The sequence below is a fragment of the Phlebotomus papatasi genome, chromosome 2 (assembly GCF_024763615.1).
Source record: "Phlebotomus papatasi isolate M1 chromosome 2, Ppap_2.1, whole genome shotgun sequence".
In the NCBI taxonomy this organism is placed as follows: Eukaryota; Metazoa; Arthropoda; class Insecta; order Diptera; family Psychodidae; genus Phlebotomus; species Phlebotomus papatasi.
The window spans coordinates 27,179,885-27,205,916 of NC_077223.1; the positions used below are offsets into that span (position 1 = coordinate 27,179,885).

Here is a 26,032-nt window from a genome sequence, read left to right on the forward strand (position 1 = left end):
GTTTTCAAAAAAATAATTAATTTTATTTCATATCAAAAATAATTGTTTTCCAAAAGTTGGTTATTTTTGAAAAATCAAAAGTTTGTTGCCTCATTAAAAAAACTAATTCAAAATGGTGAAAACGTGCAACCAACTTTATGTAAACCGGTTACATTTTGAGCTTATGTCATTTGATAGGCAAATGATGGATTTGTACATTTTTAAGGCTGTAAATGTTAAATATATAGGTGTAAGAGTGATGATAAATAACAAGAAATAATCAGTTTTTTGATAATTCATAATTTAGGTTATAATGGCAAATTACAAAAAGTTGAAAGGTGGGATATTGTCCACTGGTAGACCCAGGGTTTCGACTCAGAAAGTCGATAACCACATTCTAGGTATCTCTGATAGTAACCCCATGATGTTTGCTTCAAAAATTCAAAGTCGGCTGGTTACAGAAGGCATACAGGCTTCAAATGCTTCGAAAATCAAACTCAAAATGAAAGAAAATATAAGAATAGGTACTTGGCTCGCAAGATTTCATTGGTAAGCAAAACCAAACCGCGTAAGAGGTTGTATTTTTACGTTTTTAGCATGCTCCAAGTGAATTTACAACTTTTTAACCAGATTGGTTTTGTTTACCAATGGAAACCTGCAAACCAAGTAATTATTCTTACCACTTTTATTAAATTGCGGTTGGTTTTGAAGCCTGTATGCCTTCTGTAACCAGCCGACTTTGAATTTTTGAAGCAAACATCATGGGGTTACTATCAGAGATACCTAGAATGCGGTTATCGACTTTCTGAGTCGAAACCCTGGGTCTACCAGTAGCGTTTTTCAGATGTACTCGTGCCTCATAACTATAATATTTGACCATTTTATGTATAACTTTTCATGAATTTCCATAAAATTTGGCAATTAAGCGACGCCGATTCCTTCCAGCAGTATCTCTGGACAATATCCCACCTTTCAACTTTTTGTAATTTGCTATTATAACCTAAATTATGAATTATCAAAAAACTGATTATTTCTTGTTATTTATCATCACTTTTACACCTATATATTTACCATTGACAGCCTTAAAAAAGTACAAATCCATCATTTGCCTATCAAATGACATAAGCTCAAAATGTAACCGGTTTACATAAAGTTGGTTGCACGTTTTCACCATTTTGAATTAGTTTTTTTAATGAGGCAACAAACTTTTGATTTTTCAAAAATAACCAACTTTTGGAAAACAATTATTTTTGATATGAAATAAAATTAATTATTTTTTTGAAAACTATAAATAATATCTACGGATTACAAGGAACTCATCTGCAAAAAGAAAAATTTGGAAAAGTATTTTTTTCTATCATTTTTTTCACTTGATTTCTCAAACATCCATTAGGCAACAAACTATTGACACTCACTGTATGTTCTACAAGTTTTGACTGATCGATCTAATATCCCGTTTGCTGTGTGATTTTTTTTTTACTATCCGGCTATTATAATTTTGTGTGGAGGTTTCTCAGTTAAGCCTAGATCAGCTTATAAAAGTGTGATTGTTTCATTGCAGATTCAATTTGTGGGAAAATTTGAAAGATTTTTATTTTCTATATTCTCGACTTGAATCAGTTAAAACTTTGTACGTTTAAAAAGTTTCATAAGGGGCAAAATGTAGCAAGTCGAAAATTTCAAAATTCACCATTATGAAAGGGGCTGAGGCCTTACATTTTATGATAGATAGCCTGTATTTTAGAAAATTTATAATGAGTGTTTCTAGATATGAAAGTATTAGCCGCTGGACATTGAGCAATTTTCTGCCACTGCGACTCTCATCTCACATGTGTGAAAAGCACCTTAAGAGTTCCCATAGCAACTGTTAGAGCTTTCTCATCATCTACGTTTTATGTGTGTGCTTTCAACGAAACTTTATCCCGGCCGCACAATGCACTGAAACTTTCGCTCTTCTCTCTCTCTCCGTTCAGGCTGTCTTCGAATGTAAGGAGGACAAACAAAACGTGGTTTGCGTTTATATAATAAAATATGAATTAATTGAATGAACTTTTTATGGCCATCGCGAAAGCTCTTTGAGGTATATCATAAACCAACGCGTTTAGAGGATAAAATCCACTGACTTTCTGTTTTCCTTTTATGTTCCATCCCAATCATTTTACTCTTGAGTTATCCTTTTCAAGAATTTTGAACGTGAGTTGTAAAGAGTTAGCTATCATTCCTTTCACCATAGCAGTTGTTTTTTTTTTAACTGGCGGGTGGAAAGTGAAATTTATTCTTATAAATTGCACCATCGAGAATAGCCGACGAAGAGTCCATTTAGAATCAATAATAGATTTGTTGGGTGGTGCCAAAAAGAGTTCACCAAAGGCAAAAAAGTTCATATCATTCACCCAAACATCCCTTCAGATTTAGCCTTTTTGTGTGCTTTATTCCTCCAGTATGACCAAAAAATGCCGCGCATCAACCCCAAATATTTGAAAAGGGTTAGTTTTCTTCATTTTTACTTGGCCCCAAACTGAATCCCTTTTTCCCTCACCCAAAAGTAAGACCTCACTTAACCAAAAGAATAAAGAACTTTTTGCCTCTCTTTCCTCCCTTTTTTTTCTTCTTCTCCCATACATTCTCTGGGTACAATAAATTTCCTTTCAGAAGGGAAAATTTCCTTTTTCTGCGCTTCTTTCTTTTTGCTTCTTTATCGCAAAAGTGAAAGCGATTTTTGTCTATCATCGCTCTCACATATGAGAAAGACACATAGAAGCTTTTTAGGACATGGATAATATATCGAAATTAATAATCCATGTTCCTGTCAACTTGTCTGATTTATTTGAGAAAAAAGGGTCAAATATTTGATTTATGGCAATCATGTCAAAGACTTTATGAGAGAATCATTATTTCCGGTGTAGAAGCTTTTCCTTTTAAATTTGTCGTATAAAATATCCCCAAAATCTCTAGAATTGACAAGTGTCAAAGCCAAAAATAAATCAGAAATATTAAATTTTGTTTCACTAAAATCAAGTGGAGTATCAGTAGATAAAATAGGGAAAGCATTTGGTTTAAACATTTGGTTTCGGGTACGGTTGTCATAATAAAATTTATGACCTTAGCAAAAGAAACATTATCAATCTTCGTAATTATCACTAAAGTAAACATCTAAATATTTGTTGCAAGGTGCTATGAATCTTAAGAGACAGTGGAAAAGCATTCCAGATGAAAATTCATTTGTAGTGTGTACCGGTTCTTAAAAATCTTCTCTGTACGGTAATTCTGTAACACTCTGGCAATTCCGTTTGACAAATTTTGTTGGAATCTCAAGAGAGCTTTGACGAAAAAGTGAGTCTGTAACCGTGACATTGGCATGCCGCATTACTAGAAATCATATTTTTTAGACTTCTGGCAACTCAATGACAATGAATTTTATTAAAAAAAAAAACAATCAAGACGGAATGGGTTTGCATAATATTAGGGGAGACTGGGGCAAAAATTCACAAAACGGATATTTTATTTTTTTATAGGCTACCCGAGTACCTCCAAAATTTCTAAATAGCACAGTTTTATAGAAAATTTACCGCTCTAGAACTTTGTGAAAGTAATTTTCTTCTATTTTGTAAGGAAATACATTTACCGAGCCGTTTTCTAAAAGGCGATTTTGTGACCATTCTCAAAAATTCTGGGGTAAATAGTACCAGTAATGGGGTATTATCACATTTTGATTCGCTTCATCACAGGCTTCCGTAAATTTGAAAAAAAATACCTAGAGGACATACATATTTTCATAGAAAATTTATTCATCTACACCTTCGTAAAACACCGTTTTCTCTATCTGAACGAGAAAACCATTTTTAATGCTATTTTAGAAAAAAACACACAAAAGACTGCAAATCGTTTTACCAATGCAAACAACAAGCGGCGACACATGGTAATGACGTTTCTTTTCGCCGTGAAACATCAGAAATTCCTTCGCTTTTTTGTTACTTTTTGGTATATACCTTTTGTTACTTTTTACCCCATGTGGCCATTTTTAATAAAAGGATTTCTGGAGAAAAGAAGCTTTGTGAAATTCTAAAATAGATAGCGGATTCATATTCAAAGAATCCAAATTTTTTAGGAAATATTCACCAGTGCATTAATTTTGGAAAATAAGTAGGTAATAATTGATATCTACTGCAAGCAAAATATTTCAAAAATAGGACTAAAAATTTCGATATTTTTTATTTTCTTAATTCCTTGTTCGAATTCTAAGAAACTTACGACATTGAAGAATGTCTATGAAGGCTATCTGTAGACAGAATTTTGAGCCGCTATCTTTTTTACCTTGGAAGATATTGAATTTTGAATTTTTCGATTTGTGACTTTTTGCCCCAGTCTCCCCTACTTAGTAAAGAGATATCATTAAAAAGTAAATTTATCGAATTTTCGAACTCAAGTGATATGGGAAATAAAGCTCGATTGGCATTGTCAAATTTCAAACTCACATGTGACAATTCCACTAAAACTACAGAATTCCACTAGTGACGTAGTGAAGCTCAGAGAGAAATGTTTATTTGAAAAAAGAAACTCCCAATTAAAGCTCCTCCGTTTAAACGAAACTTTATCCTGCTTCAAAAGGAGGGCCATACACCAATTAGGCTTGGAAAACCCTCTAGAGGTTTGTGTCTGAATAAAATCTCTCAGTTAGCTGTCATGACACTCGCATTTGTAGCTCGGTTAAAATAGATAGACTAGCAGACTTTCTATTTTATATCGAAAATTTTCGAACTCGGTTTTTTGGTAAGTGGCATAGAAAAATTTTTAATGGAAGGTTAATGGATATCAGGTAAATAAAAATGAGTAATAAAAATAAGTGGGAAAGAAGGAGATGGGGAATTCATACACTTTATTAAATTCGTTCTTCTTCAGGTTATAGGGCCTAGGGGATTCTTTAGAAATGTATATATTCGAAATATTCCAATTCTATTGATTGAACTTGCAAAGAGAGTTATTTTTACACCAGAAATTAGGCAAATGCAATTCACATTGAGAGAAAGCTCAGTGGGATGCTTTTATTTCAAAATGGGTAGTTTCGAATCAAAAGTCTCCCTTATAAATACTGCTTCAAAGCTCCGCAGACAATTTAGAACAGACTTAAATAAAATAATTATTACTACTCTGAAAAAAGTTTTTTTTTTAAATTCGAGAAATGGAGTTTGTTCGTATTTTGTCAAAAAGATATTATTTAAAATCTTACAGAACTGTTTCTCACATTTTAAATGGAAAAACATCCTTTTGACAAACTTGTCTTATTATTTTGACAAGACTTTTCTTCATGGGATTCGACTATTTATTCCTGAATCTTTACTTATTATTACTGCTCGAACTTAAAGAAAGAACATTATAAACATCCGTTTTTCAACTGATAACCGGCCTGTAGCTTAATCCTTCAACCCTTTAAGGACGAGATGGTCAAAAATTGGGGGTCAGAATAAATATTTTTTCTGACTCTTTAGATTAGAGAAATACAACTTTAAATTGCGTAGGACATTTTTTTTTGATCACCGGTCTTAAAGAATTAAGGGCATAATCACATTGATAGTAAAATGCTCACCGTATTTAGTTGATTTACGCATTTTAATTGCAATTCTTACAAAACTTTTCAATTACCGTATTACCTTATCTCATACTCGGTGGCACAAGGTGAAAATAATATAAGAAAATTAGAGAAATAAAACGAAAATTCGATAAACGGTGAGCAAAAAAAAGCTGTACGATTAATTTCTCTTATTTTTTTTTGCTCACCGTTTATCGGATTTTTGTTTTATTTCTTCAATTTTCTTATATTATTTTCAACTAGTGCCATCGACTATGAGATAAGATAACACGGTAATTGAGAATTTGCGTAAGAATTGCAATGAAAATGCGTAAATTAACGAAATACGGTGAGGCTTTGACGGTGACGGTGAGTATTTGACTGTCAATGTGATTCTGCTCTAAAAGTGATTGGGTTACCGGTGTCCCAAAAACGAAAATAACTCTTTCTGATTATTTAGAAGATTAAATAACTTTCTATAGTCAAAAAAAAAGGTTTTTGTTTTTGGGACACTCGTATCCCACTCGTCCTTTAAGAGTTGATATTGAGAGCGAGTGGGACACCGGTGTCCCAAAAATAAAACCTTTGTTTTTCACTATAGAAAGTTAGTTGGTCTTCAAAATAATCATAAAATAGTGATTTTTGTTCCAGGACACCGATATATCACTAGTCCTTAAAGGGTTAAATGGTAAAAGATAGTGATTTCCGGTCTTCAGACCTCCAAGAAAAACATTATCACCAGATGAATTTTTCCTCCCCCCACTAAACCAATTTTACGGTTTATTTTGAAAACGGTTCGAACGATATCTTTTATTTTTTAATGTGTTTTGAGAAGAGGCGAACATTTCGTCCTTATATTCATATGACCTAAATAGGGGAGACCGGGGAGGTATGGGACAGAGGGATAGTATGGGACGAGGCGATTTTTCCATTAATTATTGAAATAAATGGGATTTAACCACTACTTAATCGTAGGTAACATTAAGATGTATATTTTGACTAAAAGAATTGATAACCTCAGTTTTATTGTGTAAATTCTATAAACACTTTTTTAAAAATTGATAAAGATAGTATATTTTTGATGTCTCAGTTTTCCTCTTTGTATTTTATATCAGCTATTTATAATCAAAACTTTTTTATCTTACTAGCTAGCAGTGTAATCTGGAAACATATTTTTATAAAAGTTTCACTCTTGTTTATTACTTAAAGATTTTTAATTTATTTTAGCCTTTTTGAAAGTCAACGTTCAACCAATATGGAGGGCCTATAACTCTCAACTGATTTGGTCAAATTTATTTTTATGCACAAAAAGACGAAGAGGAAGCAAACCTGCGTAATGCTCGAATATTTGTCATTTGAGTGTCATTTACACTCCTTGAAAGGAATTCTAACACCTTTATGCCCTAGACAACCTTAACGACAAAGCCGAGAGACGGCTTTTACTAATGAAACCAAGTTCGAAAAGTTTCGAAATAAAATAAAAAGCCTGCTAGACTTTCTATTTTACTATTACAGAGGCACAAACCTCTATAATCAAAATAATGATTAGGCTAAATACCTATTAGTTTCCCACTTACTAAGCCGTTTTTAAGGCTTAAGCCAAGAGACGAATTACGTTAAGCCATCTTTCGTCTTTAGTCGTAAGTGTGTCTAGGGAATTACAGTGAAATAAAATAGTAAGCAGAAGATTTGAACTCTTAACACTTACATAGGTAGAATCAGAACTCTACGACTTAACCTACTACCGTGTCCTAATTGACAATGATATATACACAGCAATTTTGTGTTCTCTCATCTCCAGAATCTTATTAAATATTCACCTCATGAATCAACTTGGAATTCTCTTAGTAACACCATGTTGAAACACGTGAGGTGACACATTAATATAGTTGTAGTCAATTACGAACCATATTCCCACGTGACATAGTTTTCCTGCATAAACATATGTTTTAATTGATTATGTGGCTCTTTAGTACGATACAGATGATAATTTTGAAATGAGAAGAAGCCTTTTAATGTGAAAATTATTGCAAACAAAGCCATGTCACGTCTCTATGATATTTCAAATGATTATTTTACAGAAATATTCTCGCTATTGGGTTATAAAATGCAAATAATCAGATGATGTTCTGCATAATATTTATATTGGGCGAGGATTTCGTGAGAAAATAATGTTCTCGATTCAAGTAAAATTTTCATTCAAGTGGTGTCTTTCAAATAAATATGATAATAATAGCCATGCACACCCTTGGCAAGATATTTTCTTCTAACAAGTAAAATGATCTAAATGGCATTTTCTTTCTTATCTCAATCGATGATATTTCATTACCCAGAGACTTACCCATCGAGGGACATTTCAATGAGTTGAATTTGCACTATTTGATGCAATAAAAGTCAGATTCTATCTCTAATTTTTCCCATAAAAGTTATTTGGTTGAGTTCCAGTGCAAAAGAGCGGAAGCACCCAACAAAATGTTCCGGGGAAATCAAATACGAATAAATTTTTATTGGAAAATTTTATATTAGTATTTGCCAATTTCGTGGGTGAATAAAATTATTATAACATGAAACACAGTAGAATTTTCTATTGATCCCCTAAAATAAGAAGCCAAATAATCTTTAAACATTTCATTTCTTAGGCTTCTCTTTGTAGGTTTTATTTATCGGCTTTCTGGGAAATGAAGGAAAATCTTAAAGATAAAATATTAATAGATTTTCCTTAAAGAGGTTTTCCTTTGTGAAATTATTTTTCAAACATAATTCTTTGCGAATTTCTCATCCACAAAGGCGAATTCCCGTCAAGAAGGAGTATAAACATCCCAGTATTGAAAAGAGGATTCCACCACGTATCATCCTCAATAATTTATTTTATCTTTTGTGGGACATACAATTTTCCCCTTGTTGCCACAAAATAAGTTGCATTCTTGTCCCACCATCCGCAAATCATTTCTTCTTCACCATTCTCACGAAAGCATAAGGCAATATCTGGGGCAAATTTTGTTCTCTAAACATTCAACCATTCACGGCAGACTTCTATTTTTTTATGATCACTTCTAAACATTCCCCCTAAATCGTATGTGAAATAAAGTATATGTTACAAAAAAGAAGAAAATGCAAAAAGCTCAAGGTACAACTGGCACTTTAGGCTTCAATCACCATTGAAATATTTCAAGAACTGCTGGTTATTTTATTACAATTGGTTATTTTATTTGTAAATAAAATAAGTATTCTCAATCTGTGTGCATGAGCAAAGAAAACTGACGATTTTGCGGACAAATTAAACTTAAATAAAATGTGTGAATTACTTTTTATTAGAAAAAAAAAAGAAAATACGAAATAAGGAAAATCTTTCAGACTTCGCATACACTCTGACTTCAAATATTTCATATTTTTCCCGTGCCTTTAATGAATCTCACGTATAGTAATTTATTTTAATACCTGGTATTAGGGCAAATGTACCAAATTTCGGCCAATTCTTTTATTCCTGAAATTTCCATCATATTTTTGCATACCCTAGAAATTATACAATGCAAAACAAAAATTTAAAAAAAAACTGTCACTTCGACGAACGAAATGGTGTAAAAAAGACTTTGGAAGAATTCTGGAAGGGCAAGGAACTGTGAGAATCAAGTTTGTCGAAATATTACCCAAAGGTATGTCTATATTTTTATTTATTTTAAAATGCATTAAGAATGATTTTAGAGAAAACAAGGACGATAAACGATCTACAAGATTTCAATCAACACTCCTCAAAAAGATGTAAACCAAAAAAATCATTTTGTATTAAAAGTATTACATATTATAAGGCCTCAATTCTGACACCAAGATCAAGATCAATCTGTCAAATATTTCAAAGATTTCAAGATTTTTCAGGCTTAACCGTTACTTCTGACAAATATTTTTATTAAAATTTGCTGAATTTGTTAAAAATTTGTCATTAAATTACGAAAATTAATTTTATAGGTCATAGTAAATAATATGAGAGTTTAATAACGTGATTACAGGAAATTCAAACAAAAACTTGTGACTTGCGATCAAGGGGTAACTCATTCCCATATTTTCTGACAAGGGTTTCTGGTTTCTCGGGTTTCGTGATGCAGAAATTGGGTTTCTCGGATTTCGCGATGCAATTCTTGGGTTTCTCGGGTTTCGCGAGCATTTCTCGGGCAATTGACGAGGGTTTCTCAATATGAGTTACCCCTTGTCTGCGATAAATCCTGAAATGCTTGCAAGATGTGATTCTTTTAAAGGTACCCTCCTGAGTGTTATACTTTGATACGTATACCTAGAAATATGTACCATTTTGATTAAATTGCAAAATCAAACACAGTATTTTTCATAGTAATTTGCTTTTTGGCTCATCTCTTATAGTTAGAAATAATCATTATCAAAACCGATTTCCATGAGACTCTCTCAAATTTGGGCATCTGGGACCGAAATGTTACCCGAACTAGAGAGAAATTCGGGTGAAATGCAACGATTTTTTGTTCATCTGCGTGCTTATATTGAGCTTAGATACTCATACTTATTGTAAATTGCATGAAAATCCCTTAATAATGCAAAATCACATCACAACTGAGGCAATGCATGGCAAATTTGGACATATTTGCTTCATTTGATAATCCTAGTCAAACTTGAAAAATGTCAACAAACTCGTTTAACCCTTTACCGACGAGACACTTTTTACGGATTGAAAATCAACAATAAAAATTAAACTGAGAAACATAATCAATGATAAGTCTTACAACCTTGGAAAGTCCAACAGAGTCTGATTCGGTGTATTTTGTGCTTCTATGAACGATAGGGACAAAAATAGCCCAAAAATTTAAGTAATTTTTCTGACAATACCAATGAATAATATTTTTTGCTTTAATGAAAAATATTACGTATGAGTATTGTAGTTTTTATTGCCAAAAGGGTTTTGCTTAAAAAAATTGGAAGTATAAAAAATAAATAAAATCAATTATGAATTTGAGAATTTAAAAATTCGCTATTTTTGAGCTTAAATATTTAGTACATATCAACTAACTAGAGACTTGCAAAAAATATTCTAGATTCCTTCAATCTTCTACTTTACAATTATTTACAGCCATAAGAAAAAAAATACCTTTGGATAGTCAGGAAAAATTATTTTCTTTATGGGACACCGGCCGGTGTTCCAATCGTCCTTAAAGTGTTAAATTTAACTGCCGCCCGAATTAAAAAGTAGCCGGATCTTAAAAGAGCCGAATTAGTGAGACGGTATTAGTATTTTGAACATTCCAAGCACCTGCGCGAGGGTCTTCTTCTTCTTCTTACTTTTTACGTCTTGGCTGTCGGATTCAGTTAGACCCATATAGCCATTTCGCTCACTCATATTCACATAGTGGAAAGTGGGGCACCTTTAAAATTAGGATTTTTCTCCTATGTTTAAGTGGAACTGAGCCATATCGTGTATTTTCTCAATCTATTTGTGCTGATAAATTATATCACGATAAGGCTTAACCTCCTTAACCTTATTTAAAAATAGATGAAAAATCTCAATTTAAAATATGCCCCACTTCCCCCTATGAGTTCCATCTCCTTTCTTTTTCCATACTCATTATTATAGTGAATTTCAGCAAAACCAAAACTCCTCAATCCCCTCAATAATGCAAATAACATCTGACTAAAAAAAACGCCATTGCAAATTTAAGCATATTTGCTCATTCGATAATCGTAATCAAACTTGAAAAATGTTAACTAACTTTTTTAAAATTTAATTGCTGTCTAAACTAAAAAAAAAACATAATCGCATTTTAAAAGAACCGAATTAGTGAGAGTTTACTGTACCGAGACCCCTCCGGTCTTGGAATTATTAAAATAAGAAAGAAATTTGACAGCTTGAGATCTTTGAATTTTTGTTCTAGAATTAAAAATTTTCAAAACCACATGGTTTGTGTCTTGGATTTCAAAATTTCCAGACATTTGACAGATTTGACATCTTGATTTTGATTTTTTTTTATTTCTGAATAGAGTTGGTAAATTTCAAGAAATTTCATGAATTTCCCCCTAAAGTAGATGGCGGCTGCTGTGAAATTTCTGAAATTTTACCATCTCTATTTCTGAATACCAAAATCTTGAAATTTTCTAGATCTTTATTTTAATCTTGGTCTTGGAATTAAGGCCTAATTTCCAAAATATACCCTTCATACTGGTGTTTCTACCTAACTTATTGAAAATCACTCTCTTTTCGCTCTTTCTCACATGTTTTAGATAGGAAAAAGAGAAATGTAAAAAAAAGAATGTATTTTTAAGTATATTTAAATGTTTATTACTATTTTTAGCACCTTAGAAAAAAAAATTAACTTTGCTAAACATGCAACATTGGTCTAACGACCACTTGGGGCGCTAGTTCCTAAGAAACCCTAATTAGTTGCATGAAACTTCTCATGCAATTACCAGCGTCTGGAAACATTTCAGTGAAATTTAGACTCCAAAGTGGCGTGATTTTGAGCTTTGAAAGGAAAGCAAGATGAAAGTGGATTGAATTTCACACGATAAAATATTGTCATTGCCTTCAGGGGGTGCCTTTAATAATTTTCCACCCACACCCAGAATTGTCATGTTAGTTTCCGCCGCGACAAAACAAACAAAAGAGGCCACAGCTGAGTGGAAAAATGTGCACAGAAAGGAGAGACAAAGAAGTGCGAAAAGCTGGTAAAATGCACAAAAAAGGTGGGATATGGAATAGCATATGAGACGACTACATATCTATAGGATATTTAGCAAAGGGTTGAAATACCCAAGGAAATATTGTAAAAAATCTCACCATAAATCCACAAAAAGATGTTATTCGTACGCGATTTCCAGACTCCTGCTGATCCCCCAAAGTCGAATGCCTGACCAATCACTTCATAGAAATCTCCAAGATTGACACTGATGGAGGAAAAAGGTGCCCCTGGTGCTCCTTGGGTAAATTTGGAAGTGGTTAACAAAAGAAAAATCGACTAAATGGGGTGGAAAATTGATGGTGCTTCAAAGAATGTGATACACGAATGAATGAGACCGGGACATCCTTTTGGGATGAAAATTGACATTTAACTGATGCCAAACACTATCACTCTGACTTTTCTTCGCTTCTTCGCATTTTCTCATGGAAAATTTTCGCCACTCGCAATTTTTCATTTTTCGCCACGCGGAGCCAAATGGATAGAGAGCGGGAAGCGAAAATTTGGCGCCAAATAAAAATGATGGCCTTCGCCGCGAGCAAAATAACCCAGTGGACAAAACTAAACCACTAACAGATACTGAATCAGAAGTACAAACGACGTAGAGAAATTTAATAGGGGAGAATGGGACAGTATGAAATACATTATGGGGTATGAGGTTTTTAAATTTAAGAAAAAGCTGAAAAGAACAATGTATAAAATTACTAGCATCAAGAATAAAGATGAAGATGACTGTTTTACTTTAAATTCTTCCTTAATATATATTTCACCCAGCAAGAAAACACAAAAAAATGTTAATTTGTTTGATTTTCGAGTATTTGACAGCTGTCATCCGGCTATCAAAGAACCGACTATCAGAGAGAAGAGTGCAAGTTGAAAAATGCAACTTAAGAGAAATTTTGCGTTTAGGTATTTTGGCATTAATATTAGCCAGATACCAGTCCAAAACATGCTAATTTCCTATTAGAATGAAAAATAGCGACTGTTAAATTTTGTACTAGTTTATAATATTAGAAAAAATACAATTTTGTTAACACTTCGTAGAACCCTAACTAAAAGTGTCACGGAAGGACCAAGTGGCAGCCGCTGCTATTTATCGAATTTTACATAATATTTTGGTATTTTTACTTATATTTAAACATTCGGAGCCTTGTTCGGAGCTTTAGTCAGTTCTTTTCTGGTGTCTGAATCAGAAATTTCATCTCCTTTGTCACTGTATCGAAAGATTTTTAAACCATTCGATGTTTTCATCTTTATCAGAATCATGGAGAACTGGAAAGTGGCCTGCCTTTGAATGCGGCAGCCTTTGAATGTTTCAATTTTTCTCTTATTTTTCAAAGCAAAAATTCTACTTTATGAACAATAATTAATACTATTACCTGTTTTTTATTAACTTCGCTTAACAAAATGAATCTTTAGCTTTGGGAAATAAGAGAAAAATTGAAGCATTCAAAGGCTGCCGCATTCAAAGGCATGCCACTTTCCCCCATAATTCTTCTCAATAATTTGCAGAAACGCTTTCAATTTGTTCTTTTAAGGCTTTTACACACTAACAATCAAGAAAATTACATCTGCAGAACGTCATAAAATGAAGTGTTGAAATGAAGTGTTTGAAGTGTTAAACGCAAGGAAAAAATTACAGAAATCCTAAAAGAGTGGTTTCTGGAGGGGAAAGGGGAAGTATAGACGTGGGAATGAAATTGATGTGATATTTGGATTTCTTGGATCAACTTATGGGGGAGTACTTAAAACATTCCAAGTCGATATCTTATTTAGTTTGCCCACAAAATGAGATAGAAGGATTTCTGTCATTTTTTGCTAATGAACCAAGCTTTCCAACAATAGTTCACTCATCCAATTATATTCATCAGGAGCAGAGGTATACCACTCCAAACTTTCAACCTCTTCTACTGACAGAATATATGTGCTCATCTAATATTATATGTAACACAGAAATCACTAAGATCTTTGCATAAAAATGTGCGAGCAAAATAATTCATCTATTTTGTAGCGCCATAAAAATTTTCTAGCGGTAAAACGAAAAACAAACGTGTGAAATTTTCTTAAAAAACTGTATGGAAAGGTAGTGGAATTTTCCGTGGAATTATTCCTTGGATTTTCCCCAGGAAATAAATAAGCGGGAATTTTCCTACAAAAAAGGGGGCGTGTTGCGGTAAAATCCATGGAAAATCCATAGGAAAACTTTTCGAATATTCCATGAAAAATTCCAGTGAAATCCGCAGACGTTCCGCTTTAATTTTCCATATAAACCGTACGACTAGTTATTAGTTTTAAAATCACTTTTATGTCATTTTTCTATGCCGTGTTTTTGTGACATTAGGGCACTATAAAACATCTGGTGAATAATTTCGTGAAAATTCCTGATTTCTCCAAATTTTCCCGAGTTATATTAAGTGTTTAAGTGTGACTGGAGAAACATTTAAATAGGATGACCACATCAGTTCCACCCAGTCGTACAAACGATTTAAGCAGATAGATTAGAGTTCAGTACTCTGAAAAAAAATTTTTGCAAAAGGATGCAAAAGGAGAACACCCACTCCATGTAATTAACCAAAAAGGGTAGTAACCCTGGCTCCAATCGACTTTTTTGCAAAAATCTATTAATTTCAATCGATGGTTTGGTCAATTCGAATTCAATTTGTTTTGCAAAAGGATGCAAAAGTTTGCCACTTTGCACGCAGCAAAATAAGCAATTTCCGGTGGCTTCCAGTTCCAGTGTCGCTCAGAATTGTCAAATGGCAGACAAAATAATAATTCACAGTGCAGTTAATTCGCAAAGTGGTGATAATTTTCGCGTGTTTTCTCAATAACTATAATAGTGGAAAATGAGAGGAAAAGCTCCTACGGTAGAGATTTGTGTTGTGATACACAAAAACACGGTGCCGACAGAAATAAGATGAAAATTGAGCAGTCTTTTTGCAGGAAAATTGACAAACATTTTTTTGGGAAAATGAAATTTTGTGGTTCAGAAGTTTGCTCAGGTCTTTAGAGTGTTGTTTGACAAATATTTTGTGACGAAAAAACCTAAATAGTGAGATGTTTGGAAGATGTTTGTTCGCGAGGTTGCATCCCAATGCAAAAATTTTTGACATGTTTGATGGTTCATTCAGTAATAGTCCGACGACAAAAATTCTTGCAAATGTGAGTGTTTAAATGCGCAAAAATGGGCAAAATTTGCTAGGAAATTAAGTAAATAATAGATAAAGTATTTAGTTTTTGAAAAAAAGTGTCTACGGTGGTAGTGAAGTAAAAATTGAAAAGTGCAACTAACATTTTCATTGAAAGTATGTGTACGTCGATTTTGTGTTAATGCGGCAGACAAGAATGCCAAATTCTACTTGTAATGTTTCACCACAGATGGCGCTACTATAGTGCTCATTCGGAGGCAAAAATTTGCAAAAATTTACAAAGGAAGGCAATAATTGGCAAATATTTGCTAAATTGCAAATTTTTGCAACCAATTGCAAATGTTTCGTTTACAGTGCTGTCTCTCTATATGCACACTCTCTATATGCACAGCTTTTGTGTCGGTTGCATTCAAAATCAATTTGTTTACATTTTGACAAAGTAATAAAGAAAATTATTTTCTTGGTAACTAATTTTTCTTGTTTTTAATTTTCTTAATTTTATTTTTTCTGTCTCATATTATATTTAAAATAACACGGGAAATTCTAGAACGATAAAAAAAAATGATAATTTATTAAAAGAAAGAAAAAAACGTTGGGAATTTCAAAAAAAAGTTGTGCATATTCAGAGAGAGAACTGTCAAAAAAAGTACCCGAACTGTGCATATAGAGAGACAGCACTGTAATTCGAAATTCATCTCCAAAATTAATCGATTTTTGCACCCTTTTACACCCTTTTGCAAATTATTTCTTTCAGACTACAAATATTGATGTGCATTTTTTTGTATCCGGTGAAATTTTTATAGTGAAAATAGGCCTCTGAATTGTCGAATCAATTATTATACAGGAAGGCCCCGGACCCAACTTGTATAAAAATCGCCACTGAATTTCCATTTTCTTCTTGAGAAAAATCTAAGGATTTCCAGGAACTATTTAAGGTGGTATTATGAACCTAATAAGTGATACATTTTTTTTGTCATAGTGGAAGAATCACTTCGCTTTGTGTGTTAATCAGAAAAAAATCACAAGCCTTGGACATCATTTTACACAGTATCAAGCATGGGGACTTTCCCCTACTCACTCAAAAAATATTAAAATTCGAGAACACCCTGTATTGATTAGAACAAGCTGTATGCATTTCCAGCCGGGTAAGCAACATAACCTAACAAAGTGAAAGTTGGCACAGTAAACAAAGGGAGAGTTAGAGGAATTTAATTGATTTCTACGGATTAAAGGACGCTAATTATCCCAAAGACCATGTCAGACGGTAAGGAATTATTCTCCAGAGAAATTCCAATTGTTAGATCATTTGAATATAATTTTTCTTGGCAGAGGAAGTCATCAAGAGGCGTCTCTTGATTGACGGAGACGGAACCGGAGATGATCGTCGACTCAACGTTCTTCTTAAGACTTTTATCAAATGGTGCAACACAACAGACACTCCCGAGAACACAGCTGCCACTTACGACAGGATGCAGGCTCAGCTGGCACAATGTGAATTCGCCGTGACCAAATCTGACTTTGCCATGAGGATGATGCAGCAGGAGCTGAAGAACTACGAATCCATCTCACAGACCATTGAGAAGGGCATTGAATTGGCCAAGGTACAGATTGAGCACAGCAAGGAGAACCTCGTGCTGGCCAAGAAGATCCGGAAGAACCGAATGGAGTACGATGTGCTGTCAAAAGTGATCAATCAGCAGCCGGACAGACGAAAGACACTGCAGCAATTGGATGTTGTCAAGGAAGAGTTGAATCAACTTCAGGAAACCCGAGGACATCTCCAGCGAAAACTGGCCAATCGCCGAAAGGAATTCCTTGTCCTCATGCGATCTATCAAGGAGCTTCAGGGAACACTTCTGGAAGATGAAGACGCGTCCGACGATGAAGATAATGACATTGACATGTCACCAAAATACAGCCCAAACAGCCCTATGTACAAACCATACTCACCAGTCTTTTCTGGAAGCTCAATTTAACTTTTATTGTGACGCAATTTTTCATAAACAATAAAACTTTTCCTTTTCTACGAAATTTTCAATTTTTCTTTCTTTTTTCTAATCCCAAATTTAACAGGGAAATTGACTAAAATTCTGAAGACCTATTTGGCACTGAATTGCTTTTATATGAAGCCTTTCTTCCTTCTAAGCTCAATAAAATCTTTTCCCTAATTAGAAATTATTGTTTTTTTTTCAAGGCATTAGTCCTCGATGGTTTCATCAACAAATGTCGTAAGCCAAAATGCAAAAAAGATCACATAAAAACTTGTTAAATTCTTAAGAATAAAACTTTGAAAAATCATTTAGAATCCCAGCTTAATTTTCATTTTACTTGTTTTGGGCACATGTCGAATTGTCAGAGAAATCCGGCGATTCCTCGTGAGAACAGTCCCTGGCTCATGGGTATTTTCGCAGAGACTGAGATTCATCACCCGATCATCAATCACATCTTCCAGGCGTTCCTCAATTGAATGCATATGATCATGGTAGGCATCATCCTTGATCAGAAGCAAACTCCGTGGTTCCACGAGGATGTCCTGCATCTCAGACTCTTCCGGCACTTCAACTGTTGTCTTCTGCAGCCGAAGAATCGTGTGAGAACCACAGGAAATTGTCGAGATAACTGGATGAAAGAGTGGTCCATCTGTATGGGGCATAATTCCCTGACCAGGAAGATACTCATTCACAAGAACATGATTAGCCTTCTTGTCCCCCAAAACACCCAAATTATTAATCTTCTCCACGAAAGTCTGCAACCATCGTGGCATTTCCTCGGCTATCATGCCATTCTTATGAGGTACTCCACCGTAGTTGATCAATCGCCTGTTGAGCAACTGTGTCCACTTCGGCTTGGGGGCTGCAGCCACTGAAGCCAGGATGAATTTTTCTTCGTCCGATGTGATGAAGTTGGGAATGTAAATCACAGTTTCTGGACACTTTTCCATTTAAAAAAAAATCCAAAGACAGAGGAAATGTCATTACATTACTGACACTAATTTCTCTGGTTTCTTTTTAAGAACTTCCTGGGAGCTTCTTAAGCTCAGAAAAGCCTCTTTTTGAAATTATCGGAATTATTGAGATTCTCGGATTTTGCTAAATATTTAAAAAAAGACCCAAGTAACATTTCCTTACCAAATTTAAAACATAATGTAAGGAAAACGTAATCCTTAGTAATTTTAGTAATTTTTACGTCAGAATGACTCAATACTGTAAGTAATTTATTTTGTCATAGAAGAGGGGTAAAAAAAACCTATTTATTGGATTTATTGATGTGGTTATTTTTAAATAAATTGAATTTAAGGTATATCTTTTCTTGAAGAAATTACTTTATTTTCACTCATTTTATATTTTATATTATTCATTGTAATGATTTGTTTCTATTTAATTTTGTTAAAGAATTAGAGGAAAACGCTGATATTCGCCACGTTGTTAATGAAAGTATCTAATAATGGAGTTAACCAGAAAAAAGCTTACTGTACGTATTTTCGTCACTTAAATGAATATTAAGTAAGTTTTTAGTAAGTTTAGGGTGGAGTAAGTACTTTTGGCCACTTTAAGGTTTCATGTGCTTGTAATTTTTATAATCTTTGTTTAAATAAAATAAAATTTTGTACAAAGATACCTTAAAGCCGTTTCTTCCTAATACTCCAAGAGAACTCCCAACATTTTTTTTTTGGATATTTTAGTGAAAAATTCATTTAATGCAACTACGCATGTTTCAGTACTTTTGGCCACTTTGTAAGCATTTTTGGCCATTGTGTGTAAGCACTTTTGGCCACTTGTTTTCAATAGAATTTTAATAAAATAACAGAAAAAATAGCTTTCTAAAACTTTCACAAATACATAGCACAAGTCCTATTCATATTTAACACCAATTTTATGTGATTATTAGAGTATTTTAAACGACTTTTTGCACATTTTCTATTTGATGTAAAAATCAGTCAAAAGTCACGATTGTTTTTACTGAAATCCGCGAGGTGCGCCACGTGTAAAATGTATGGGAAAATGAATGGCCAAAAGTACTTACACAGCCGAAAAAGTAAGCTCTTTAGCCATATCCGATTTTCATTTAATTTGTTAGAAAATCTTATTAAGGATGATATCACAATAAAATTTAGTTAATTAAGAAATGGACTTTCATTGAATAACATCAAATATTTTCATCAAAAATATGAAATAATGAAAAACAATTTCTCTTAACATTAACAAGTTTCTTAAGAACCACATGTTTTTTTTAGTGATTGTTTACCTTGTCGAGAATTTCTTTCAATAACATAGAATTAATCAAGTCGATACAAAATCAAATATGGTTTTCTGATTCGTTAGATTAGAGGTCACGAAATAAGACCCATTTTCCTGTTCTAAATAAACTCATAAATGCCTTACAATGTGATTTGACTTTAGGTGGCCACAAGAGTTGACATGGCCAAAAGGGCTGACTCTACCCTACTTACGAAAAACTTTATTTTCTTCTTGACATTTGGGAAAAGTGAGGCATTTTTTAAATCGAGCAGATTTGAAATTGGGCTTTTTCCACATATTTATAAATGAAATTGAGCCTTTTCATAATGTATTTTATCTTCACAAATTTATTATGGGGTTAAATTATATCGCTGCAGGGCTTAGTTTCAATTTAAAATAAGAGAAAAAGCTCTATTTTAAAGTTGCCCCAATTCAGAGGTACCCCATTTTCTTTCTATCACATTTTTTTCTTATGTCTTCTACACATTACAATGATAGGAGAAATTATCTTACAAAAAAAATTTTAAAAAAATACTCCTTGTGTGTAGTGTAGATGTCGCTACATAACTTATGACATTTAGTACGACTCTTGTAAGTCATATGACTGAAAGTTAAGTAGCATCTAGCATTAGGGAGAAACCTTAAATTAGACCAAATTACCAAAAGATTTTTTTCTTTTATAACTTTGTGCAAACCATTATTAAAATACTGAAATCTCACCGTGAGGGCTTTCCATGGAATTTTCGCGGAGTTCTCACAGAATTTCTGACGAGTTCAATTAAACAAAATTTGCCGAGTATCACAGAGAAAAACAGAAGATAAAGAGAGTGTTTCGTACCGCATTTGTGAATTTTGCCAAAAATCATATCAAACAAAGTCCGTGGGATATCGAAAATTTTTGATTTTTTAACTGTTTATAAGTATTGTGGAGTACTGTATTCTTGCAGACAAATCCTCGAGTGAAATATTAAGAAAGTGATGTATGGTGGATTTTTTACTAAGACTGATAGAATGATTCAATAAATTAGGTAAATAACACAAATTTTGTTTGAAACTCAACGAGAAAATTGGTTCTGTGACGATCGCTGGTACATTTACCTTATATTTTTGTAATAAAAAAGATCGTTGATTTTTCTTGAATTCACAGAAACAAAGAAAACCATTTTTTTCCATTTTAGTAATTATAAGGCACGTCATAATTAGTGGTCATCGTGACGTCAGGATTTCGTCCTGAAACTTACATCCATTTTAATTGGTCTTAACCAGGCGAAATTTTAGTCATTCTGTTGAAGTAGACGTAAAGACCTTCAAATAACGCTTTCATGACCCAATGACGTGCTTCTAGTCATGGAGTGCTACTTGGGTACCTCTTTTTTCAATAGGGGTAACGACCTCTACTAAAAATCGCAAGTTAAAATTTATCATTGTTCCCAATTCGTTTTAAGTAGAAGGAGTCGAAAGTAATCTTTGAAGTAAGAAAGTTTTATTGCGATACTTTAAGTGTTTCAGGGGGATTTAAGAAGCCCATTAGCCTTTTTCCAAACTCTTTCTTTCACGAAATAATCCCCTAAAATAATAATTCTCTTCCGTCCTCAATTATGAAGACGATAGAAAGAGTCGCTTTTGTAATAATCAGATAGAGGAAAACTTTATCACTGACGTTCCTTCAGCCTGATTCTAAATTCTCAGATTCTGATCAACTCTGGAAGGATGATTTGGGGCAAAAAATATTCGCAATTATTGTGCTTTTAATGAAGAAACCATTGTGAAAAATTGGTAAGTAGCCTTGGTGTGAAAAGAAGAAAAGAAAAACAGGCGGAAAATTGGTAGACGCGAAGAAAGTTGACCCAGAAATATTTTATCTTCTTTTTTTTACGCACCTGTTGCACCTTCACGAAACTCATGACCATTTGTCTGGCCCGTGTTTGATCGATAAAGGAGGTGGAAATGTAATGGGTTTCCCTGAAGAAAAGGTACCTTCAGTGTTGAAGGTGGCACCAGAGAATGAAAACTGCCGAGAAGAAGGGTAAAAAGACTCGGAAGTTCACACATTCCTGCTACTTTCACAAGTGCAATGAGATTCTGCATCTCATCGTGGAGTGCCACTGTTCCGGAGCTGAGGAGACTCAGAAGGAGACTGAGAGAAAAGCCGAGGAACCGACACAGCGCCGGGTATCGTTTCAGAAAGTCCAGGAAGTTCCTGGAAAGCCCCCAAGGCGCCCTTCAAGAGATCCAGCAGCTCTCAACTACACCCTAATGGAAAAGTATCTTAGGGATGAGAATTCTCCATATCGAGGGAAGCTCCTTCAGGCCATTCGATGGCGCTTGACGGAGAATGAGGTATTGGGAGCAAAAACAGCTCGAGAAGTGGTCAAAAGTGACTTCCTGGGCGTCAGGAAGTTTACAGGGAGGATTCTGGAGACTTTATTGTGGACATCAGAGCGAAAGAAAGAGACTCATCATCTTCAGAATTCAACGGCCAGGTTTTTAAATGCCCTGACCATTTATCCGGAAGGTATTGAGTACCTAGGAAAGGCATCTGTTGTGGAATCTCTGACTTTCGGGGAACAATTTGCACTCATCTCTCTCAATAGACAATTTGTGGACTCTCATACAGCTGGACAGCTTCTGGCTACCATGAGACGTCTCAGTTCACGACCAGACATTGCCAGAGAAATGCTCTCCCGGAGTTTTCTGGCCTGGATCATTGAGTATCTCGAAGAGATTGAATATTCAGGGAGTGATTATCAAATCCGAGAAGCTTTGGAACTCCTATCGTCACTCCTCAATCACCCAGAAGCCTTCAATGAGGATCTGTTTACAAGAACTGGCCAGTTTCTGGCTCTCCTGGCCAGATATTTAAATCGATCTGAGAAAGTCCACTCCGGAAAGATTCTCAAAATCACCCAGATACTGATATCCCGTCCGGAAATAGCTACAGTCGCAAAATCAATGGACTTTGAGAAGATCCTTATCCCACCAGTTAACATGCAAACCCAGAATATCACAGAACAATCTTCCGGAAGGAAAATTGACCCGGAAATTGACGAAAAAGACCCAATTTGCGAAATGCCTGGACTTGAGGGAGAAGTTTTCCTAGAAGAACACTTTGCAGAGGTCAAGGTGACTTTAGAGAAACCAGAGGTTAACAAGGCACCAGAGAAATCATCCCAAATCCCTGTGAGGACAGAGAAGTCCGGAAAGAAAAAGGGAACAGAAGTCACAAAATCCCCTCCACGGAGAAGCTCCAAAAAAGACATTCTCAGTGACAGTGACCCAGAAATCACCCAAGCACTTAGGAATATCTTTCCAGGAGATCAAGATTGAGGATGAGAACAGAAAAAACACCGGGAATTTCAATTTTAATCTCAGGCATAACCTCACTTTGTGACACAATTTCTTCAGCAAATTCCCCAGCGTAAAAAGCATAGATAATTATGTAATTTGCTCACCTGCGTCACAATAAATTCGCTGTAGTCCATTTTCACAGGCTTTTCAATGGAATTCTGGGTGGGAACTGCGAAAAATCAACAAAATTCACTGAAAAACATTTTTTCTGTGCGCTTGTTTTGTTTACTAATAAATGTTTCATTGGTGCTGCTGCAAAAACCCAGAGAAACCAGCAATGGTGAAACATGAAACACGAAGTTTATGCTGCATGCAACTGAAACATTCTTTTTAAAATTTGAATTTTTGTAACAGAAAAATTTCCAATCTTGAAAAAGAAGTGAAAAATAATTTCTACATCCATTTTGTTAAGTTCTTTTATTAAAAAATGTTGTTTTATAAACAGAAATATCAAATTCTATCCAGAGGATCGACATTTTTTGACTAAATTATGCAAAATGTTATAATTTTTATAAATTTATCGTTAAAAGTTTCATTTTTAACGAAAGGGCAACCCATTATGTAATTAAAGTACCTCGAATGATTATAGGGGAGACCGGGGCAGAATTAGCTACGTATGATAGTAGATAAACGGTAAAAACTTTTTGACATTGACCAAAATATTGGAACAAATCTTTGGAACAAAGTTTTTTGGGATCAATTTGTACCTCGAGAAGATATTTGTTTGTTCCAAAAAGTTTTCTTTACAGTTTCGTTAGAAAATTCAGTTACAATTTTGTTAGAGTTTTCTTTTGGAATCGTTTTGATACGGTGGAATGTCTACAAATTTGAGTATATTTCATTTTATACAAAGGACAATGGGCAAAACGGTCCAACCTCGCCACAAATGAGACCCATACCACCGAATAGATATTGGCAAAGGTAACAACTTTTGTTCCGGGACCAACCCCAAAACTATGTAGGAAAAGCACTAGAGCATAAAACATGTATAAGAATTGTAATGATTTTTTTTTGCAAAACTCATTTTATACAATAACGGTTAATCATTGATCGTTTCTAAGAACAATTTGTAAAGAAGGACTCAAGGAAAATTTTCGTGGTACAAACTATGTCTTTATCTCTTCATTTTCCCTGCAATTTTCCAGATCTTCCTTATAAACCTTTTACCATCCTTAAAATTCATAAAAAAGGATTGTATGTAGGGAAATGTCTCTTGTGTAGTAATATTCTTCTTGAAAAAAAGAGTTAAAATCTCTAAAGATCGCGGCATCCTAAAAGATACCGTTACTTAAATACTTTGACTAATAAATTCAGAGAAAAAAGTTTTAATTAAGTCATTATACTCTGAATCTGAACCTTTTGTTAAAATTCTTTAGGAACGGTACCTGTGGAGAATTACCTGTGGTAAACAATAATTTCTCTGTGATAGGATTCTGTGATATCTAATACCCTCTTCTTCCTGCCCAGTTTACCTATAAATATATTGTGGTGTTATAAATCTGTCAGGGACTGTGTGTTTCTTGGGCTTCCTTCTACCGTTTGTGATATTCACGTACCTGGAAATATATATTCCTTTAGTAAATGTCTTCAACAGTGATCCGGAACGTAGGCGGCTGGATTTTCCAGAAGACGTTTCCTCGATGACCGCCAAATGCCCTTCACCAAATCCACTGAGGCAGTGAAACACAATTTTCACCTTCACCAATTATTTATTTCCACCAATTTCTCCACTACTAGACTGAACACAGTTTAACTCTACGTCACTGTCGTTTTTCTGTATTTTAAAGTTAATATTTTTATAATAATTTTACAAATAAATTTAATACACTTCTCCTCACGTCTCTTTGATTTTCAAGTCTTCTTACGTAATGCCCAGACTGCTTCCCGCTCATTCCCCTACTTTCTTTCCAGCTGATCTTTTTCACCACTTTTTCCTTCTTCTCTCTCCCACCATACATGTTCAAAATCCAACCGTCTTTTGTCTCTTATTTTTAAGAGATCTCCAATCAATGGAAATTCTATACAGTACCTATACAACCCTATGAACTTCAGCAATCCTAGCTCATTTTTAAGGAAAATATTTCTTTAAAGACGACAAGAGGATGCAATCGAGGTTAATACTCTTATCGGAATTAAAGAATATTCGAGGATTTTTTAGGAAAATCTGAATAGAAGAGAAATGGAGGGATAGGGACATGGTTTCTTCTAGGAAAATATTCCTTGAGTTCAGTTCTCTTTAAGAAAACGTTCTTTGGCACCAACAACTTACGATATGCCATTATTTAAAAAAGCAAGGTTCACAAAAATAGTTCTACTCATTTTTAAGGACTCTTACTATAAGATATCTGAAAAAGTTGACGTGATGGACTATAAGTTTCTTCGGGTGATATGTGAAGATACACCAAGGACTCCGAAACTTCTGATGGCTTTAAAACATGGCTAATTTTTGTATGGGAGCTATCAGATAGAGCAATCAGAGGGAAAATCTAAAAATATTTATTTCAAGCTGAAGTCATACATCGACTTTGACCTGAATTTCATTTAGATCGGTTAAGCCGTTTTCCATAAATAAAATGTCAAAGTTGTGAATTTTCAGAAAGATATCGTTGATTTGCCAAGGACTGGCAGTCCTTTTTGAGTTGGGTCTCGGAAATTTTTAAATCATACACCAATACCTACAAAATGGGCCTAGTCCTATTTCTGGCGAAGAGTTGGACCAACTCCCATACATTTCTGCCCATTGTCCTTTGTTCCTGAAAGTTGGAATAGAATTTGTTGCACTCGGCTGTTTTGTTCCCACTGTCAGGAACTAATTAGTACATTTTTTTGTAATAATATTATTCCAAGATCTGTAACATATTTGTTCCAAAAATGTTCGGTGTCCGTGGACGAGGTAATTTTTGGAACGAAATTGTTACTCATATGGGGAATCTTTTTGTTTTTATTGTCGGAAACAAATTCGTGTAAGTGATTTTGTCTTACAGTTAAGGCCTATACTTCAGTCGAGATGGATTTCGGTGGCGAAAGTTCATAAGGAACATCAAATAAAAATCAACTTAAGAG

The 26,032-nt window shown here is 34.1% G+C and overlaps 3 protein-coding genes across 6 annotated transcripts in view; 1 reads left to right on the forward strand and 2 right to left on the reverse strand.

The window, feature by feature from the left end:
- LOC129803298 (somatostatin receptor type 2-like) overlaps positions 1-23,133 on the reverse strand; it is a 59,559-nt gene extending 36,426 nt beyond the window's left edge. For 2 of the 4 annotated variants that reach the window (XR_008751852.1, XR_008751851.1), the window contains exon 1: positions 12,336-12,613. The gene's annotated coding sequence lies outside the window, so the exon portion shown is untranslated. Of the gene's footprint in view, positions 1-12,335; positions 12,615-23,073 lie in introns of those variants that run through there. The other 2 variants (XM_055849748.1, XM_055849749.1) reach the window with 2 other exon arrangements.
- On the forward strand, positions 16,519-17,421 carry LOC129803300 (THO complex subunit 7 homolog). Its single transcript, XM_055849751.1, has 2 exons — positions 16,519-16,647; positions 16,713-17,421. The coding sequence occupies exons 1-2, from the start codon at positions 16,638-16,640 to the stop codon at positions 17,357-17,359; spliced, it is 657 nt and encodes a 218-aa protein (XP_055705726.1). The 5' UTR covers positions 16,519-16,637; the 3' UTR covers positions 17,360-17,421.
- Positions 17,339-23,133, reverse strand: LOC129803299 (alpha-ketoglutarate-dependent dioxygenase alkB homolog 6). Its single transcript, XM_055849750.1, has 2 exons — positions 23,074-23,133; positions 17,339-18,315 (listed from the first exon to the last, which is right to left on the reverse strand). Exons 1-2 carry the CDS (start codon positions 23,101-23,103, stop codon positions 17,683-17,685), a joined length of 663 nt encoding a protein of 220 aa, XP_055705725.1. The 5' UTR covers positions 23,104-23,133; the 3' UTR covers positions 17,339-17,682.
- Positions 23,134-26,032: the final 2,899 nt, after the last annotated feature.

Coding starts and splice junctions, on each gene's coding strand:
- LOC129803299 (XM_055849750.1), bottom strand. CDS start 23,103: ATGGACTACAGCGAATTTATTGTGACGCAG. Junction 18,316..23,073: donor GCGAATTTATTGTGACGCAG/GTGAGCAAATTA, acceptor TAAATGGAAAAG/TGTCCAGAAACTGTGATTTA.